The sequence below is a fragment of the Bos javanicus genome, chromosome 10 (genome assembly GCF_032452875.1).
Source record: "Bos javanicus breed banteng chromosome 10, ARS-OSU_banteng_1.0, whole genome shotgun sequence".
Taxonomy (NCBI): Eukaryota; Metazoa; Chordata; class Mammalia; order Artiodactyla; family Bovidae; genus Bos; species Bos javanicus.
This window is the reverse complement of record NC_083877.1, coordinates 84827808-84849694: the sequence shown is the minus strand read 5'-3', so window position 1 is coordinate 84849694 and position 21887 is coordinate 84827808. Positions and strand designations below refer to the sequence as shown.

The window sequence follows — 21887 nt, the reverse complement described above, 5'->3', positions numbered from 1 at the left end:
ATCTCACCCCTCAAGCTTCTGTTCTCATCCAAGATTAGGTTATCAACTCTCTACTCCCAGCTGAGAGACTAGTCTTTATCTTACCTCCTCCTGTTTCAGAAGCAAAGTATGTTTCCTAGCAACCCGGCTAACCCTTACCTCTAGGATCCAATCCTATCTTTTAGTTATTTCCTCTCCACCTTCAAACCCATTCCTCCTTAGTGGCCACCTTACAGCTTCCCTTTCAGCCTTTCAATCTGTCTAAGCTCAAGCCTCTCCCACATTTTTCTTTTTTAGAGAAAATCTCAAGTATGACTCTAAATATCACCTTCTCACCTATTCCTTCAAAGTCATGTTTCTTGAAGTTTCTTAACTTCTAACTCATGTATCTACTTTCTCACCTGCTGTCCACTCCCCACCTCTTTTAACTCTAGGCTCCATCTCTCCTACCTCAGTAACAACTGCTCTTGCTAAGTTCACCAGACATACACTTCCCAGTCCTCATCTCACTGGCCCAATTTGTAGTATTTGGTATGATTTACAGAAGAAAAGATACTAAATGTGGCTTCCCCCACATCATTCTCATTCAGTTTTTTTGATCCCTCTCTACTGGCTCTTTTCCATTCTTCTATCACCCCCTTAAATTTTTTTTCAGGGGCCCAGATGTGCCCTCGATTCTGTTTATGCTCCTAGACTACTCCTGAATCAAAGAATTCATGCTCATTGTTTCATATACCTCCCAAATGCTGGTAAGCACTAGAAACTACTTATTTCACACCACACCTCTCTAGAACTCTGGATTCCTGTTTCTAACTCTCCTCCTAAGTGTTCATCTGAAATCTCAACATCAACAGGCACAAATCGTTCTCCCCCCATCCTGTTTTTCTTGTGTGCACCATCTAGCTAAACATACCACTTAACTCCCCCGAACAAGAAAATGTTAAGTCATCTTAGAGTCTGCCTTTTTCCTCTATATGTTCAATTGATCACCAAACTATACCAATTCTCCAAAATAGTAATAATAGCTTCTTTCCATTTTAAGTATGACTAAGTTAATTATTCCTCCCCACCCTCCTGCCCTGCCTCCAAGTTTTTTCTTAAGCATGAGTAGAGGTCAGAAAAATATAAAGAATACCTGCTCTTGTTAGGTTAAGAAGAATAAAAGAAGTGCTATCACTTGGCTGTAGATCTTGCAACAAGCTAGGGGACTCTGGAGTAGACAAAAACTCTGGAGACTTCTGTATAGTCTGAGCCCTCGTCTCTTCTCCGTCTGGACCCACATTCACCTGAAGGCTTCTCAACACAGCCGAGGAAGGAACCTCCTTGGAGGAGTTCGTATGATTTGGAGTATCATCTAGTAAAGGGAAAATACCACAGCTTTATGTAGTAGCTATCTCCAAGGAGTTCACCATTTTGATACACAGTACCTAACACCCTTGTAACATCACTTAGAAACTAACACCCTTATAGGAGCAGATAGCATTTTCATTTTATGAATATAAAATCTGCCTCAGAAAAAAACAGAGTGTGAAAGACAGCTAAAGCTCTAAAGGACATCAGTCAAAATGTGAGGGGCAGACTCCTCTGACGGTTGGCAGTAACTAACAAAAACCATCCACATTTGGACATTACAGACCTTTGTCCTTTTGAGGCAAAGTAAATATTAACTCAAGAATAGGATTTAAATTTTAAACTGTTTTTCTTGGGAAAAGATGCCACTCTTTAATTTTTATAACATGCATTTGAGAGGTCTGGTGAGTTACTAAGGGAAAAATCACAGCCTGCAACACAACTGAAACTGTACAGAATCATCAACATGTTTCATGAGGGTTCTGGATTTATACCAGATGTAAAGAAATAATTCAGAAGACTTGCTTCTAGAGCTTTATTCTAGGGGAGGGAATGAATTTCCAAAGATTCTAATTGCAACATAATGCGGAATTACACTACTGTGCTAAAGCATCCAATGTTTTCAGGGGTTTCATTCATCTTCATAGAATGCAGGTTACATTCTTCTCTTTTTTGAAGGAGATAACCGATAAGATTATAGGAATAAAGTAGAAGCCTAGGCACAACACTGCCATTCTAAAGCCTAATGAAGTTGCACAGCAAAGTAAATTAACTTAATGCCACTGAATTGGTTAAATGGTAAGTTTTATTCTATATATGTTTTACCACACACACACACAAAAAGCCTGTTCTTAAATACAGTTCATAGCAGCACTGTTTGTCATAATATGATGCTGGAAAATAGCTACACATTCATCAACAGTGGCATGGATCAATAAGTTGTGATATACTCATAGAACAGTATACAGCAATGAAACCAAACAAACCACAGCATACACAAGGATGAATCTCACAAATATAGAGTAAAAGAAGAAAGGTACAACAAGATACATTCATATGATTCCACTCATTTAAAGTCCACAAGACTATTAGCAAGGAAAGCATTATTTTTGGATGCAATGAATTCTTTATTTTCTGGAATGAGACTTGGGGGATTAAACTTAGAAAGCGAAGTGAAGTGAAAGTCGCTCAGTCATGTCTGACTCTTTGCGACCCGACGGAGTATACAGTCCATGGGATTTTCTAGGCCAGAATACTGGAGTGGGTAGCCTTTCCCTTCTCCAGGACTTAGAAAACAAAGAATTAATTGTTAAAAAATTGAGGACAGTGGTGACATATGGAAGAACAGAGGTTTTCTTTATCAAGGAGAAACCCATGGAAGGCCTGAAACCTGGCAATGTTCTCCTTCTTGACTGGGTGGTAGGTATCTCCTTCCTTAATAACTCTTCAAAATGTATATCCATATAGTTTTGTGCTTTTCTGTGTCTATCACATATCCCAACTAAAAATATGTAGGTTATATATCCACACACATTTAGGAGGGAGGGGAATGAGGTTAGCGAGGTACGTACAGATACGTTTGTGCTTCTAATAATATGTTTCATGAGCTGGGAGGTGAGTACTTGGGTTTTCCTTTACTATTATCTATATCTGGCTGTCTAAAATATTTTAAATCAAAGTTAAAACTAAAAGAAGGTAATGTATAAAAGAATATGGATGCTCTTGTTTCTGTTTTCACTTCATTATTGTTAAAAAATATTTATCCAATAAATTAAAATTAGGAGAGAAAATTTAGGGGGAAAATCCTAATGAAGATCAACACTTATTAGCACATCGAAATTTTTACATATTGAAAATCCACAAGGATTTGGAAAGACTACCAACACACCAGTAGAAAAATGGGAGTTGAGAGACGGAAGATGTGGGAAAGATAGGAGCTAGATAGAAACACTTTAAATCAACACTGGTTGAATATATCTGCCCTTAAGTCATTTCAAAAATCAGAGAGGAAAACTAAAAAAATCAAAGAGAAAAGAACACCACTAGAGGATAGTTACCAAAAGATGTTGTAACAAATAAGCTATCACAACAGATGACACTCCCCTGATTTAACATTAATATTCCAAATTTTAAATATTTCAATTTCCAGAAAATAAAGAATTCATTGCATCCAAAAATAATGCTTTCCTTGCTGGTAGTCAAGTGGTGGGATCTCCTCTTCCTCATACAAAGCTAATCTCACTACCCATGCTCAGCATTCTACTACTTCCTCCTACCTCTCCTGGAGCCTCCTTACCAATCACCCGCTTTTTCTGTTCACGGCTTCTCTAATGGCCTCTTTCCCCTTAACACAAAACCACCCTCTAATATTTCAAATCTTAAAAAAATTTAACTCTTTAATCTACTCTATGTCCTTCTCTTTTTCCTTCCCATAGCAAGACAACCTTTAGAAAGTATACTTCCTCAACTAGACTTATCCTTGCAGTGCTATCTCAACCTGCTACAGCCTGGCTTTCCATTCCCTCTCCAAGGAACATGTCCTGCCTAGGGCAATAATGACTTCACCGATCCTATGGCACTGGTGGTGGTTTAGTCCAACTCTTTCGACTCCATGGACTGTAGCCTGCCAGGCTCCTCTGTCCATGTAATTCTCCAGGCAAGAATATTGGAGCGGGTTGCCATTTCCTTCTCCAGGAGATCTTCCAGACCCAGGAATTGAACCCAGGTCTTCTGCACTACAAGTAGATTCTTTAGCAACTGAGCTATGAGGGGAGCCCATCTCATTGGGATGGTCCCTGTATCACTAGCCTCTTAGAAGCATTTGTCAACTTGACCATTCCCTTAGGTTCCATGCCTGCACTTCATGTCAGTATTCCTCCTATTGCTCTAGCCTCTTTTTATTCCCTCCTTCACAGGCTCTCCTGCCTCACCCTGTACCTTGAATAGGTACCTTAAGTTCCATGCAGTTCTGCCTTGGTCTCCTTTTCTTCTCATTCTCACTCTATGGGTGTTCATATCTGTTCTTATGACTTAAACTATCGGTGCAGGGGGTTGACAGTCCAGTGGTTAGGACACCATGCTCTCAATGCTGAGGACCCAGGTTCAATTCCTGGTTGGGGAACTAAGATACCACAGGCTGAACAGCACAGCCAAAAAATTAAACAAATAAACTACCAATGCACTATGACTCCCGTGGTTGCCTTTCGCCATGACTCCTCTAATTTTTACAGTTTCTACCAGTCAGTTATAAAGGCAGTTATCCCATTCCACCACCACAGAGCAGGCTAAGTTCTTTTAAGTCTTGTTTAGCTTATCTTTGATGACACTAATTTTTACCTGGTAACATTAGCCGACTGCATTCTGAGGCTTCAGTCACTGGTAGTAGGGACAAGCAAGTTATGTCTTTAGCTTCTGATTCTACTAACCCCTGTCCCAGGGGGATGGACGTATTCTGAACAAACTGTACCAGGAGCTGAAGAGGAAGAGGGGGATGTGGAGACAACAAATAATACAAGTTCTCAGAAATATATCTAAACTTCTGAATTTACCAAAAGGAGACTACGTATTGAATTAAGTCTTGATTGCTCACTACTATCTGCCTTATTCATAGAAAAACCAGATTAACTACAAAATATTTTTATCAAATGTTCTATTCTAGACAAAAATTGAATGATATGGAAAGTAATAACCTTTCACAAAACAGAGAAATGATAAAAAGAATTATAATTATAAATAGTGGCTATTACAAATTCAACTGCAACAATATGTATGATTATAATATACCTTATAAAGCACTTTTCTGTGTATTGGCTCTTTTAATCCTCACTGAACTCAGTAAAATTGCATGTATTTTAAAGGTAAGAAATCAAGATGAAGACGTTAAGTCATTAGTCCAAGGTCACATCACTAGTTAGGAGCAGTGTCAGTCTTCATACTTAGGTAACATGATTCCAAATTTAGCTATCTTTCTACTAAACAACACAAATATTCTAAAATTAGAATGAGAAAAATGAATAAAAATTATGTTTAAATCCCTTAATCACATTTAAAAAGAAAACTTATTAATATATGCAATTATATAATCAATATAATTATATTAATATATACAAAATTAACATGGTTTGTGGTAGTAAAGATTTACATATGTGTACATATATATGCCATACAAAAATAAATTTTGTCATTATCTAAATGTATAATAATTTATACTTATTTAAAAAAAACGTGACAGTGAAAGCTTCCCAGCCGTGTCCAACTCTTTGCGACCCCATGGACTATACATATACAGTCCATGGAATTCTCCACGCCAGAATACTGAAGTGGGTAGCCTTTCCCTTCTTCAGGGGATCTTCCCAACCCAGGGATCAAACCCAGGTCTTCCACATTGCAGGCGGATTCTTTACCAGCTGAACCACAAGGGAAGCCCCAAAACTAACAAATATAAAAAGTCATAAACGGTAAGAACTGAAGTTTTAAATTTTTGAGAAAGTAATTAGTAATAGAAAAATAACAAACTAGTATTTACATTACTTTGTCAACAAAGGTTCATCTAGTCAAGGCTATGGTTTTTCCTGTGGTCATGTATGGATGTGAGAGGTGGACTGTGAAGCAGGCTGAGTGCCGAAGAATTGATGCTTTTGAACTGTGGTGTTGGAGAAGAGTCTTGAGAGTCCCTTGGACTGCAAGGAGATCCAACCAGTCCATTCTGAAGGAGATCAGCCCTGGGTTTTCTTTGGAAGGAACAATGCTAAAGCTGAAACTCCAGTACTTTGGCCACCTCATGCGAAGAGTTGACTCATTGGAAAAGACTCTGATGCTGGGAGGGATTGGGGGCAGGAGGAGAAGGGGACAACAGAGGATGAGATGGCTGGATGGCATCACTGACTCGATGGACGTGAGTCTCAGTGAACTCCGGGAGTTGGTGATGGACAGGGAGGCCTGGAGTGCTGTGATTCATGGGGTTGCAAAGAGTCAGACACGACTGAGCGACTGATCTGATCTGATCTGATCTACAACCAAAACCATATGACCTACAAAACTTAAAATATTTACTACCTGGCCCATTACAGAAAAAGTTTGCTGACTCTTGAACTAAGAATAAATTCTCTAACACAGCCCACCAAAAGAAAAAGAAACCAGTTGTCTGGGCTCACCTCTGGTTTGGATTCTAACTCATCTGATAACATTGATTCAGCTTCCAAATTCTGTAGCTGTTCAGGGGACAGGTTAAAATTTTAATTCAGAGTCAATGACACCTTCCTGTTGTGCTCATATTCCTCTAGGAAGTGCTATGCTTTTCCTGTAAGATGCTGTGCTGGCTGGGTAATCAATGTCGCCTAAAAAAGGAAAAACGAGAGAGAGAGAAACTTCAGAGCAGCAGGAAAATGTAGTTAAAAAAACAAAGCCACTTCTTTATATATTCCCAAATCACAACAGCAAATAAAGAATTCAGCCCCAAACACTTGTTTTAAAATAGAACAAGCCAAACATGTATCAAAACCCATAAAAAGTCATACTTTGATGTAGAATTTCTACTAAGAATCTATTCTAAGAACACAGAGAACAGACTTTTGGTTGCCAAGGGGGAAGGAGGTAGGGGAGAAATGGATTGGGATTAGCAGATACAAATGATTATATATAGAATGGATAAAGAACAAGGTCCTACTGTATAGCACAAAACTATATTCAATATCCTGTAATAAACCACAATGGAAAAGAATATGAACACATGTGTATATATACATATATATACACATGAGTCATTACGCTGTACAGCAGAAACACAACTGTAAATCAACTATACTTCAATAAAATAAATTTTAAAATAAAAAATAAGCAAAGGTTTTAAATATGGAAAAAGCTATATGCCCAAGGAATTTCACTTTATCATCTGTGATAATAAATAACACTATAAGCAACATATAAATACACATATATATTCATTTAAGTAATGGCTGACTACAGTATGACACTGTCACTTAAAAATATTTATGAAAACAAAGCAACAACAAAAAATGTTAATGACATTAAATTACAAAAACAAAATACAAAATGATACATTCGCTGTCATTAAAACCAGTTAAGACATGCACAGGAAAAAGTACACAGGAAAAAGTAAAACGAAATTCACACAGCCATGACAGTTGCTGTACTGGGTGGGTGTGGTAGCCTGGTGTAACATTTTTCTTAATTTCTCAATTTTGTATAAAAGATAGTTATACAGTCAAAATTTGAACAGCGTTTCCCAAAAAAACAGAACTCTTGGGACCCTCATGAAGCTGTTTCCCCAACTTAAATTCTTACTTTCTTCATGACTATCTTCAGTGTTGTGTTTGGATTTCTTTTTCGTTTTTTGTGTGTATTTAGCTATTATAGATTTTTGGTATGTGATTACCATGAGGTTGGTTTTTGTTTTGTTTTCATTTCATTTTGCTTTTTGGCTGTGCTGGGTCTTTGCTGCAGTGTGCAACCTCTTCGCTGCAGCACACAGCCTTCTCTCGTTGTAGCACGTGGCTTAGCTGTGTCATGGCTTGTGGGATCTTAGTTCTTGGACCAGTGATCAAACCTGCATCCTCTGCTTTGGAAAGCAGATTCTCAACCACCTGACCACCAAGAAAGTCCCTACCATGAGGTTCTGGTATAGTAGTCTCTCTCTCTCTATAAACACACACACACACACACACACGATTGCTTTAAGTTGTTGATATCTTAATTCCAAATGCATTTTAGATATCCTGCATTTTTACTCTCCTCCTCTCACGATTACTGGTTTTGATATTGTATTTTACATCTAATTGTTTTGTGTGTCCCTTAACTGCTTAGTGTGGATACAGATGATTTCATTACTTTTTTAACTTCCCTACCTAGTTTATGTGTGGATGATTTCCTACCATTACTGGATGTTTGTCTTTACCAGTGAGCTTGCGTATTTCATAATTTTCTTTTTTCTAGTTGTGGCCCTTTCTTTTCCACCTAGAGAAGGTTCTTTAGCATTTGGTGTAAACTGGTTTGGTGGTGATGAATCACTTTAGCTTTTGCTTGCCTATAAAGTTTGGTTTCTCCATCAAATCTGAACAAGAACCTTGCTGGGTAGAGGATTCTTGTTTGCAGTTTCTTCTTTTATTCACTCCCTTCTGGCCAGCAGAGTTTCTACTGAAAAATCAGCTGATAACATTGTGGGAGTTCCTATGTATGTTATTTGTTGCTTAGCCCTTGTTGCTTTTAATATTTTATCTTTAGTTTTTGTCATTTTGATTACTATGTGTCTTGGCATCTTCCTCCTTAGGTTAATCCTGTATGAGACTCTTTGCACTTCGTGGACTTGGGTGACTGCTTCCTTTCCCGTTAGGAAGTTTTCAGCTATTATCTCTTCAGATTATTTTCTCAGGCCCTTTCTCTCTTTTCCTTCTGGGACCCCTATAATTGGAATGTTAGTGTGTCAGATGTTGTCCCAAAGGTCTCTTAAAACTAGCCTCATTTTTTTTTTCATTCTTTTTTTCTGTTCTGCAGCAGTGAATTCCACCACTCTTTCTTCCAGCTCCCTGATCCATCCCGCCTCATCTATTCTGCTACAGATTTCCTTCTAGTGTATTTTTCATTTCAGTTATTGTCTTCTACAACTCTGTCTGGCTGGTCTTTATATTTTCTAACTCTGTTAAAAACTTCTTGTAACTTCTCACTCTGTGCATCCATTCTTTCCCTGAGGTCTTGCATTATCTTTACAGTCATCATTCTAAATTCTTTCTTAGGTAGACTGCTTCCTTTCTCCACTTCACTTAGTTGATGCTTGGGGGTTTCATCTTGTTCCTCTGTCTGGAACATAATTTTTGCCATCTCATTTTGTCTAAATTTCTGTTTGAATTTTTGTGTATGTGGTAGGTTAGTTATGTTTCTCAGCCTTGGAGAAGTGGTCCTCTGCAAGGGATGTCCTCTGTGTCCCAGCAGTACACTCTCCTCTTGTCACCCAAGGGCCAGCACCCACCTGGTCCCAGAGCAGGTTCTGGTAACTATGTGCAGACTCAGTTCCACAGACTGCGGGGTTGTAGTTTTCTTGCTTCTGGTGTCTACCTGGTGGGCAGGGCTGAGTCAAGCGGCAAGGTGGCTGTGGGATCAGGAAGTCTTTAGGCAGCCTATCTGCTAATAGTGGGGCTGTGTTCCTGCCCTGTTGCTTGGCCTGAGGCATCGCAGGACTATAGGCTGTTGGGTGGAGCCAGGTCTTGGTGGTAATGACCCAAGCAAGATGTCAGCTGCCAGCGAGAGTTCACAGATGAATACACCCCAATATCTCTGCCAACAGTGTTGACGTCCTCAGGGTCAGCCACAGTCACTGCCCGCTTCCCAAAGAGACCCTCCAAGACCAACAGGTAGGTCTGGTCCAGGTTCCTAAGAAGTCACTGCTTCTGCCCTAGGTTCTGGTGCATGTGAGACCTTATATGCACCCTCCAAGAGTGAAGTCTCTGTTTCCCTCAGTCCTGTGGAGCTCCAGAAATGAAGAGCCAAATGCTCCAGGTGCTCCCCCTTCAGATGCCAGATCCCCAGGATGGGTAGCCTAACTTGGAGCTCAGAACTCTTACTCCTGTGGGAGAACTTCTGCAATATAATTATTCTCCAGTTTGTGGGCTGCCGTCCTGGGGAGTATGGGATTTGATTATATCAAAAGTGTGCCTCTCCTATCATCTTGTGGCTTCTTCCTTGTCTTTGGATGTAAAGTATCTTTTTGGCAGGTTCCAGTCTTTTTCACTGATGATTGTTCAGCAGTGAGTAGTGATTTTGGTGTGTTCATGAGACAGGGTGAACTCAAGGTCCTTCTATTGTGCCATCTTACCTCCCATCCTCTGAATTCTTACTTTCTTACAACTTTTCTTTCAGGATTTTGGCAAATAAGTCTGCTTTATTTTGCACAATTTTTGCTAAAATTGGGAGCGCAACTATATACAAAGTAAGCATACAGTATAAAATATATCAAGGATGGGAGTTTTCAATACATACCAAGGTAGAATGGAAAGTCAGAACAAGAAAGACTTACTCTACAAAAAAAGGCATTTAGAAGTACGTGAATAAACGTTTATTGCCCTCTTGGTTCAATCCTCTCCCCATTGCTGGCTTCCAGAAATCCTCATTTTCATCATAAAAAAAACTTATAAAATGTAAATGAAAAGGCTTGCTTTAAGTTTACCACATAAAATTAAGTGTCGTAAATCCGACTTTTCCCTTTACATGTTTTTCTCACTTGAACACTATAACTGCTCAATGTAGTTTACCAATCTCTCTTTTCATAGAAGAAGGAACCAAGGTTTAGTACAATTATTTGTCCAAATTATTAAGCTGCAGAGCCAGCACTCCCACCCAGAGCAAGTTAGCAAAAATAGTAATTAAATCCCTCTAGGTCTGGTCTTGAATCTTCAGGATTTAAGAATTCCTTTTCCCCAATTTCAGCTCATTTCAAGAGCCAAGAAATTATCAAATGTTTGTTTAGGTTATCCTTAGGGTTCTTCCAACTTTAAGATTCCAGGATTGTAAAATCTCTAAGAAACTAGACAACTATTTACTGCCCTTTTTATTTGTTAGTTTTCTTAGAAACTAATGGTACTGGCTCCATTTCTGATATCCTTACTAATGAAAAATTTTTTTAAATTAAGCATATGAATATGTGTACCAAACAAGGGGAAAAAATCAGATATACTAGATTTTAGATAATTTTACAAATCTGTTATAATAATGTAGAGAAGGGAGCTGCCACCTCTCTTATAGTTTAAGAGCCACCTCTAGATCACCATTTCTCAAGGGTTCATGGTTATCTGTGACATTTCATTTTAGTGTTTTCATTTCAATGATAATTTTTAAAAAATTAACACCCATGCAATTTCTGGAACAAATCAGTATCCATATTATAACTGAGTTCTGTGTTTTTCCAGTAGTCATGTATGAATGTGAGAGCTAGACAATAAAAAAGGCTGAGTGCAGAAGAACTGATGCTTTTGAACTGTGGTGCTGGAGAAGACTTGAGAGTCCCTTGAACAGCAAGATCAAACCAGTCAATCCTAAAGGAAATCAACTCTGAATATTCACTGGAAAGACTGATACTGAAGCTGAAGCTCCAATACTTTGGCCACCTGATGTGAAAAGCCAACTCACTGGAAAAGATCCTGATATTGGAAAAGATTGAGGGCAGAAGGAGAAGGGGCGACAGGATGAGATGGTTGGATGGCATCACTGACTCAATGGACATGAGTCTGAGTAAACTCCAAGAGTTGGCGATGGACAGGGAAGCCTGGCGTGCTGTAGTCCATGGGGTTGCAAAGAGTTGGACACAATTGAGCAACTGAACAACAACTGAGTTCTACCATACAATTTGGTGCCCAGTTTGTGGTCTGTATGTTTGCTGTATAAATAAAAGAAAGACAAGTAGGTTGCAATACAACAGGCAGATGACCTCAAAAGAATCTGTGCTGGAGCACTCAGTACCTTATCAAGTGTACTGGTGGATCTCATCTTTAACACAGCAACCTGATATGTACATTGAGCTATTTCTAGTCCCAATTCAAATTACCCATTTAAGAGATTTCAAAAACAATTCAAATGTTTTTTATGTAACAGCTTCACTGAGATGTAATTCACATATCATACAATTCACTCCAAAAGTACAACTAATTTTTTTAGTATATTCAGTTATGTGACCATAACCATGATCAATTTTACAACAATTTCATTACCCCCCAAAGAAACCCATTAGTAATCCCTCCCCATTTCCTCCCAAAACTTTCCCTGACCAAGCCTAGGCAACTACTAATCTATTTTTTGTCTCTATGGATTTGCCTATTCTGAATATTTCATATAAATGGAATCATATATGTAATCTTTTGTGCTTGGTTGCTTTCACTTAGCATAATGTTTCCAATGTTAACCTGTGTCACAGAATGTATCAGTACTTAATTTCTTCTTACATTATTCTACTGCATGGATATATTATACGTTTTATTTATCCATTTTTCAGTTGATGGTCATTTGGGTTGTTTTCCAATTTGGCTATCATGAATAATTTTGCTATGAAGATTCATATGGAAAATTTTTGTGTGAACATGTTTTTATTCTTTGGGGTATACATTTGAGAATAGAACTGATAAGATGATACAGTAACTATGTTTTACCCTCTTGAGGAATTACCAGGCTATCTTCCAAAGTGGCCGCACCACTTTACAATCCCACCAGTAGTGCATGAGGGATCCAATTTCTCCCTATCCTCACTTTTTAAAATTACATCTTTTTAAAGACAGCCATCCTAGTAGGTATGAAGTGGTAATTCAGTGTAGTTTTGAGTTGCATAACCTGATGGCTAATAATGTTGAGCATCTTTTCATGTACTTATATGCCATTTGTACATCATTTTTGGAGAAATGCTTATTCAGATCATTGGCCCATTTTTAAATTTAGTTGTCTTTTTATTATTGAGTTGTAAGAATTTTTTACATAGTCCAGATACAAGTCTCTTACCAGATAAAAGATTTGCATAAACTTTCTTCCATTCTGTATTATTTTCTTCTGAATAAGGCAACTCTAACTCTACTAAGTTACCAAATAATACCTCACTGAAATTGGTGTTCAAGGACTTCTGGCCAGTTTTAGATGAATATGAGATCTGATTATGATAAACTGCTTCACAATGCCTTCACATTATAAATTCTACCTTGTATGATATTCTCTACGTTGCTATTATTAAAGCTAAAATATATACGTAGATTATGTATATTAGCGAATCCAAAGCTAAATCTTTCCACTATTCAGCTCAATATTTAGTTTAGTCACTCAGTCGTGTCCAATTCTTTGCAACCCCATGGACTGCAGTACACCAGACTCCCCTGCCCATCACCAACTCCCGGACCTTACTCAAACTCATGTCCATCAAGTTAGTGATGCCATCCAACCATCTCATCCTCTGTTGTCCCCTTCTCCTCCTGTCTTCAATCTTTCCCAGCATCAGGTATTATGCTCAATATGCTCATTTCAGTAAAACAACATCTCTACTACATAATATGAATTTTAATCTAATTTGGATTTTCTTAGGTTCTAGTGTGGTTAACATCCATATACTTATTCATAAGGGCTTCCCTGGTGGTTCAGAGGTAAAGAATCCACCTGCCAATGCAAGAGATGCAGTTTCAATCCCTGGGTCAGGAGGATCCCCTGGAGAAAGAAATGGCAACCCACTCCAGTATTCTTGCTTGGGAAATCCCAGGGACAGAGGAGCCTGGCGGGCTACAGTCCACGGGATCACAAAAGTTGGACATGGCTTAGAGACTAAACAACTTACAAATAAAAATATAAATCCGTTGTAACAACGGACATAACACTGATAACCTAAATTGTACTAAATACCTGGTTCCTACCTACTTAATACATGGCAATCAAGGCACATGAGATTGCTTAAGAAAACAATCTTGATTCAGCACATATATTTTTAAAAATTCCACTGACCTTACCATTGCTATTACTGAATTATTTGTAAATTTGTTTTGATTTTATAGTTAAGGGTCATCAGGTTCAATATAGGAGGGATAAGGATTACTTAGCTTTTTGTTTGAATACATTTAGAGTAATTACAATGAAAATAATTTACAAGTGTGAGGTGAGGGGAGTGTCCAGGTTTTTCCTTCAAATGCAATAAAGGCAACTCACTCCAGCATTCTTGCCTGGAGAATCCCATGGACAGAGGAGCCTGGTGGGCTACAATCCATAGCGTTGCAAACAGTCAGACACAACAGAAGTGACTTAGCATGCATGCAGAGTGAAAGGCATAGCTCTACTCAAAGGGAAGCTATTCTTAAGATAATTATGGGTCTCAGAGGAAATTTCTTCTCAGGATTTCTTATGCTGTTAATTAAGATAAGAGATTAGAGATGCAACACCAAGTAGTATCCTGTGATTAAAGGATCACTCAACATCCTTTAATGTGGACAATCATTTGTTCATGCTTATTTTCTACCTTTACCTGGTGGACTGATAAACTCTGTATCCTTATTTCCTTTTGAACAGAAAAATTACTAATTTAGTATCATAAATAATAAAAGAGATAATGGTACTTAATTGTCAGCAACAAAGGCCAGGCACATCAAATCATATTTTCCAAAACTCATACATAAAGAATGTTGGCTCTGGATAAAGAGTTTATAACAAAACAAACTGATCTCAGAAACCCAAGGATTGGTCTAATAGTACTTTTCAGACCCTTTTGCCCTCTATCCTGGGTAACAGCTAAATTTTACTGCCTCTATGGTTCCCTATGGCCATCAAATCATACTGCTTAAAGAAAATAATCTTGGTCTGGCACATATTGTATTTTTAGAAACCCATTGATTCTGCCACTGCTATTATTGAATATATTATCCCACAGTCAGCCTAAGAGTTAAAAAGAATGCAGGCAACACAAACCTTTGCACAAACCAAAGCAAAAAACATAAGAAGCTCTGAAATGTTCTGGGAATAAGTAATGAGAGAACTCCTAACAACAGCAAAGTAGATTAAGGACAACAGCAATCTCTATGATCAGGACCATACGGAGAACAACTTTCCCTCTGCTTTTAACCAAATAAACAAATCCTAGGAACTGCAGTTTGATAAACTGTATTCTTTTTCTACAGAACACTCAACATCATCCAGCAAATTATGCATTAATACTAAGAAGCTAAATTCAATAAAAAAGTTGAGGTGTTTTTAAAAAAAATCCAAGGTGTCTAAAGAAGGAACATAAATTCTGCTTCTGTTTCTCTGGTTGAGACTTGGGCAAGCTACTCATCTTTTTGGCCCTAGGAAACTCATCTGAAATACTGAAATGAAATAGATATACCCTAAGCTTACTTACCTATCAGTTAACAGAAATAATGACAAAATTCTTCAGAAGCAAAGTTTTGCATAAATGCTTAAGAAACAAGCAAATTCATCAAATCCTTTCAGTTCAGTTCAGTTCAGTCACTCAGTCATGCCCCACTCTTTGAGACCCCATGGACTGCAGCACGGCAGGCCTCCCTGTCCATCACCAACTCCCAGAGTCCACCCAAACTCACGTCCATCGAGTCAGTGATGCCATCCAGCCATCTCATCCTCTGTTGTCCCCTTCTCCTCCTGCCCCCAATCCCTCCCAGCATCAGAGTCTTTTCCAATGAGTCAACTCCACATGAGGTGGCCAAAGTACTGGAGTTTCAGCTTTAGCATCATTCCTTCCAAAGAAATCCCAGGGCTGATCTCCTTCAGAATGGACTGGTTGGATCTCCTTGCAGTCCAAGGGACTCTCAAGACTCTTCTCCAACACCACAGTTCAAAAGCATCAGTTCTTCGGCGCTCAGCCTGCTTCACAGTCCAACTCTCACATCCATACATGACCACAGGAAAAACCATAGCCTTGACTAGACGGACCTTTGTTGGCAAATAATGTCTCTGCTTTTCAATATGCTATATAGGTTGGTCATAACTTTCCTTCCAAGGAGTAAGCGTCTTTTAATTTCATGGCTGCAGTCACCATCTGCAGTGATTTTGGAGCCCCAAAAATAAAGTCTGACACTGTTTCCACTGTTTCCCCATCTATTTCCCATGAAGTGATGGGACCAGATGCCATGATCTTAGTTTTCTGAATGTTGAGCTTTAAGCCAACTTTTTCACTCTCCTCTTTCACTTTCATCAAGAGGCTTTTTAGTTCCTCTTCACTTTCTGCCATAAGGGTGGTATCATCTGCATATCTGAGGTTACTGATATTTCTCCCGGCAATCTTGATTCCAGCTTGTGCTTCTTCCAGCCCAGTGTTTCTCATGATGTACTCTGCATATAAGTTACATAAGCAGGGTGACAATATACAGCCTTGAAGTACTCCTTTTCCTATTTGGAGCCAGTCTGTTGTTCCATGTCCAGTTCTAACTGTTGCTTCCTGACCTGCATACAGGTTTCTCAAGAGGCAGGTCAGGTGGTCTGGTATTCCCATCTCTTTCAGAATTTTCCACAGTTTATTGTGATCCACACAGTCAAAGGCTTTGGCATAGTCAATAAAGCAGAAATAGATGCTTTTCTGGAACTCTCTTGCTTTTTCCATGATCTAGCGGATGTTGGCAATTTGATCTCTGGTTCCTCTGCCTTTTCTAAAACCAGCTTGAACATCTAGAAGTTCATGGTTCGTGTATTGCTGAAGCCTGGCTTGGAGAATTTTGAGCATTACTTTACTAGCGTGTGAGATGAGTGCAATTGTGTGGTAGTTTGAGCATTCTTTGGCATTGCCTTTCTTTGGGATTGGAATGAAAACTGACCTTTTCAGTCCTGTGGCCACTGATGAGTTTTCAAAATTTGCTGGCATATTGAGTGTAGCACTTTCACAGCATCATCTTTCAGGATTTGGAATAGCTCAACTGGAATTCTATCACCTCCACTAGCTTTGTTCATAGTGATGCTTTCTAAGGCCCACTTGACTTCACATTCCAGGATGTCTGGCTCTAGGTAAGTGATCATACCATCGTGATTATCTGGGTCGTGAAGATCTTTTTTGTACAGTTCTTCTGTGTATTCCTGCCACCTCTTCTTAATATCTTCTGCTTCTGTCAGGTCCATACCATTTCTGTCCTTTATCAAGCCCATCTTTGCATGAAATGTTCCCTTAGTATCTCTAATTTCCTTGAAGAGATCTCTAGTCTTTCCCATTCTGTTGTTTTCCTCTTTTCTTTGCATTGATCATTGAGGAAGGCTTTCTTATCTCTTCTTGCTAATCTTTGGAATTCTGCATTCAGATGCTTATATCTTTCCTTTTCTCCTTTGCTTTTCACTTCTCTTCTTTTCACAGCTGTTTGTAAGGCCTCCTCAGACAGCCATTTTGCTTTTTTGCATTTCTTTTCCATGGGGATGGTCTTGATCCTGGTCTCCTGTACAATGTCACGAACCTCCGTCCATAGTTCATCAGGCACTCTATCAGATCTAGGCCCTTAAATCCATTTCTCACTTCCACTGTATAATCATAAAGGATTTGATTTAGGTCATACCTGAATGGTCTAGTGGTTTCAAACTTCCCTAAACGTCTGCAAAGGAAAATACTACACACTAGGCACCAATCAGCAAAGAAAGACAAAATGTCTTTATAATTAACCAGTTTTTGGTCCCACACCTCAGTGAAGAACTCTCATATGCTACACAGGAATTAGTGGTAACACCATTTCCCAGAGCAGATATGGCCTAAAACCAATGCAGGCTACATGGAGAAATACTGGGAGGAAAAACCAGACCAAAGTAAACTAATCAAGCTATAAGGGAACAGAGCTGATACAGGTCTCCTGCCTCAGTCCTGACTGCCATACAGAAGGGCATGTATTCCAAACGGAAAGATGACCAGGGGCTTTTAATACTCTGCATCATGAAAGAAACAGAACATCATTGTGTCAGCCTCCAAAAAGCAATGTGATTCCACTCTAGAATACAAAGCCCAGAATACCAGCGTTGTTCTTATCCTCCTGAGGGAGGCAGAAAATGCCTTGACCTTAACTCAGTTTGGTAAAGAAGGGGAAGAGGGAGACAGGATGAGAAAAAAGAGAAGAAACTGCAAAACACTGTGCTCCCTCAACTGGGCACTCCTCACAGAGGTTAAAATAAAGCACATAAGTTCAACAAAGAGGACTAATCTCTCTCCCCATGTGCCAATCTGCTTCTCAGCTCCGTCCACTTCTACCTGTGGCTGACCAAAGATACAGAAGGGAACAATATTCAGTAATACTTAAAAAACAAAAACAAAATTATACTAATGCTAATCAATTACAAAGACCAAAATTTTAAATTTATAAAAGAGTAGTTTAAGTTTTGGTATAAAATGGTAGAGAAAGAAACAGAAAAATCAAGTAACTTTTTAATATCATATCTAGTATAAGATATAGCATGAGAGTTAATTAAATTTTAACGATAAAATGGTAATGAGGACTGATCAAAGACATCAGGAACAGAGAACTGTGAGGCCAGAAAGACTTTCAGAAACTGTAACGTGCATCCTGGGCCTTCCTTCTTCTCTTCCTGGGATGTTCTGGGGTGCCCCATTCCTACGGCCCTGATTTTTATTCGTCACCTCCCCATTTCTCTGCAATCCTTCAGAGACAAATTTAAAGCCAATGATCTTCATGCTGCCAAATTTAATGGATACTTTGCTGTTTTCATCTTACTTAAACTTTGCAAAGGACAACTATTATTTTTGACTGTTCCACATTCATTCCCCCTGTTTAGGTAACAGGATCCACACTTTATTTGGGGATCTACCCCTCCCTCACTGGATACATTCTTGGTGGGACTGTAGAGTAAGGTGTTCTTTCCTATCCTAATGAACTGTTGGGCAGTCAACTGATTTGTTCATCAGATACTTTACCTTAGAACGTGAATTCTAAAAGAAGTAAGTAACTAAAAGGTAAAAACTGCTACAGCAACCTGTTCATTCTAGTACTGCAATTATCAGTCTCCCCCTGGGGCTGCTCAGATTTCTGTCCTTTTCAAAGCCAGGGCCTTCAGTATTTCCTTTGATCCTGTGAGCTGCCCACATCCTTGTCATAAACTCTTCTCCTCAAGTAAATTGGTCATTTGCAACCAGAGTCATAACTGATATTTTCCCTTAGAAGCATTGCCTCCTTCCACAAACACTTTACTCTCTTTTGCCTCTAAGATTCTCATTTTAATCCTACCTTATTGGCCACTCCTCCAGCCTTCTCTGATAACACCTATATTCCTCTTCAACTCACCTTCTAAATACTAATGTTCCTCAGGAGTTTGCAGGCCCTCTTCTCTTACTATATTATATTACCCTCCTAGTGTGAACGCATGGCTTTAAATGACATGGTCTCCAAAAAAATTTTTTTTAATTATTTATTTTTAAATTTTATTTTATTTTTAAACTTTACAATATTGTATTAGTTTTTGCCAAATATCGAAATGAATCCGCCACAGGTATACATGTGTTCCCCATCCTGAACCCTCCTCCCTCCCCATACCTATAGCCTAGATATGTCCTCTGAGCTACAAACTTGTATATATAATTGCTTATTTGACATCTCTACCTGATGTTTTGATATCTCAAATTTAACATATTCAAAATGAATTCTCTCCCAACCGTTTCCCATTATCCCCTGCCAGCCCCTCTGACCACAATCCTCCACTCAAGGGAAGGCCATCATTCACCCCATTTAGAAGTTACTTTTATAACTTCTTTCCTTTGCTCCCAGTATGCAGTCCAGCTACAAGTCTGGTCTTGAGTCTATCTCTAACCTACCTACTTCTACTGCCTCTACTCCACTCCAGGCCACCATCAACTGTTGCCTTAAAGTACCATTACTGCCTCCTAACTGGTCTCCCTGCTTCTATTCTTTGCCTCCCTTCATTCTGTTCTCTTTGCATCACTCAATATCATCTTAAACTATGAATTTTCGCATTTTCTTCACGTGGCTTCCCAATATATCTAGAAAAAATCCAAAATCCTTATCCAGTCCTATAAGGACATATGTGATACATTCCTGCTTCTCCAAAGACATTCCAGAGTTGTTCTCTATTACTTGCTCACCAAGCTCCAGCCAAATGGCTCTCCCTTAGTTCCTTGAACACATTTAGCTCTTTCCTATGCTAGTGATTTGCACGTGTCATTTCCTCTACCTAGGAATGCTTTCTCTTCCATTGGTTAGCTGTTTTTTTATTCTTCAGGGCTCTGTTCAACCATCAACTCACATAAAAAGGTTATGTATGCCTGATCACTTTATCCCAGGAAGGTTCCCCATAACCCCAGTTTACTTTCTATCCATCCCTACTGTTTCCATTACAGCACCCATCACAATTTCGAATTCTTTTGTTTTTATATAGTATTCACTTTTTGTCTGGCTATCATAAAAAAGGGCAAGCTTGTTTACAAATTGTAAGCTCCATAAACAAGGACAAGAACTAGTCTGTCTTGTTCACTACTTTATCTCCTAGCACCCAGAACCCATCACCTGGTGCCTGGCAGAGTACTGTATGTAATTCATAAGGAATTTAGGTCTCCAAGAGTCATTTCTGATACTATGAAGCTCTGAGACTGTCTTTACTATGAGCTTTAAGGGCTTTTATGCAAGCTTCTCTGTAAGCAGCTAGTAGGCACTAAATAAATATTTGCATATTGAATGAATGACACCACAAATGATAAATGATACCCAAATTTTTGTCTCTATTACTAACCTCTCTCTGAACTCAAACTATTTCTAACTGCTTGCTAGGTATCCCCAAGTGGATGTTTATCTCAATTTTAACCATGTCCAAAATCCAGATTGTCATCTTCCCCACCAAACCTGTTCTTCTTCCCGTATTATCCATTTCAGTTATTGCCCAATTTTCCTCCCACTCAGCTGCAAACTCTAGATCTTGAACAATCTCTCTCATCCTCCATATCTAAATAATCCCAGTGGTTCTGATTCCTCCAAATTTATTCCTACCATAATGTACTGTTTAGGTTTTTCATTATCTTTCAACTCCAACATGAAAACAAGCTTCTAACTGGCCACCTTGCCCTTAAAATTCCCCTTTCCAATCCATCTTTTATGCAGCCACTCTAGTTATCTTTCCAAAACACAGAGAAGTTTATGTCACTTCCCTTGCCCAAAGTTCAGTGCCTCAGAATTAACAGTCAAATCCCTAAGCGTGGCATTTTAAATATTCAACAGTATGTCCTCAAATACTGTTTCAGTTAAAGCATCCACTATACTCCTCAATGAATCCTTTTCTCCAGTACACACTGAATTGGCTACTAAATGAACATTCCAACCTATTTCAGTGTTCAAGATCTTTCCCTTGGGATAGTTCTTCAGTAATAAGACCCTCCAGTAATAAACGCTGCAATCCAGCTGTGATCTTTGAAATCCTTTCCTGTCTTCAAAATCTAACTCATATGCCATCCTCCATGAAGACTCATCTTTTCCCTCCAGTCAAAACAAATCTATCCTTCCCTGGTGTTCTCACAACACAGTTTAACCTCTCTCTAACAATTCTCTCACCCTGCTTTGGGAGTTAGTCGTCTTTCAGCATGTTTTTCTCACTAGTTAAGATTCACTGAATTTATTCATCCTCCCACTAACTCAGCATGGTGCTTGCACAAACTAAACATTTAGGAAATATTTACTGAATGAATAGGTAACCTTCTTCATTTACAGGGGGTGGGGGTGTCAAAGCTAGAGATTAAGTAATTTGCCAAAAACGAGATCTCTACTTAGCTTAGTTGACCTCACTTTGTCTCATACGAAGACAGTGGAATTTTTCACTCCCTAACAATAACAAAACGCCCCTGGTTTTATTTTAAAATATTTCTTTCATCCTCTTTACATATTAAATATGCTGCGTCGACCATTGGGTCAAAATGAGGAAGAAGTACAAATTCTTAACTTCAAAGTTAATATTTAACTTTGAATGAAGTTTAACAAATGAATCCTAAGTGCATTTCAGAGCCTCATGAGCAAGAGGGATAAACTTTAATAAACTAATTGAATTCTTTTCTCCGAAGAGACTTCAGAGGATAAATAGAAACTGCGAAACGAATACAGGCGGTAAAC

General features: G+C 38.7%; 1 protein-coding gene across 4 annotated transcripts in view; it reads right to left on the bottom strand.

The window, feature by feature from the left end:
* The window catches only part of ZNF410 (zinc finger protein 410), a 42147-nt gene that overhangs the window by 19625 nt on the left and 635 nt on the right, over positions 1–21887 (bottom strand). For all 4 annotated transcript variants that reach the window (XM_061429420.1, XM_061429422.1, XM_061429421.1 and 1 more), the window contains exons 2-4: positions 6483–6665; positions 4666–4801; positions 1115–1333 (exon numbers count right to left, since the gene is read on the bottom strand). In XM_061429420.1, coding sequence (XP_061285404.1) covers positions 1115–1333; positions 4666–4801; positions 6483–6515 — 388 coding nt within the window. In that variant the 5' untranslated portion in view covers positions 6516–6665. The remainder of the gene's footprint in view (positions 1–1114; positions 1334–4665; positions 4802–6482; positions 6666–21887) is intronic.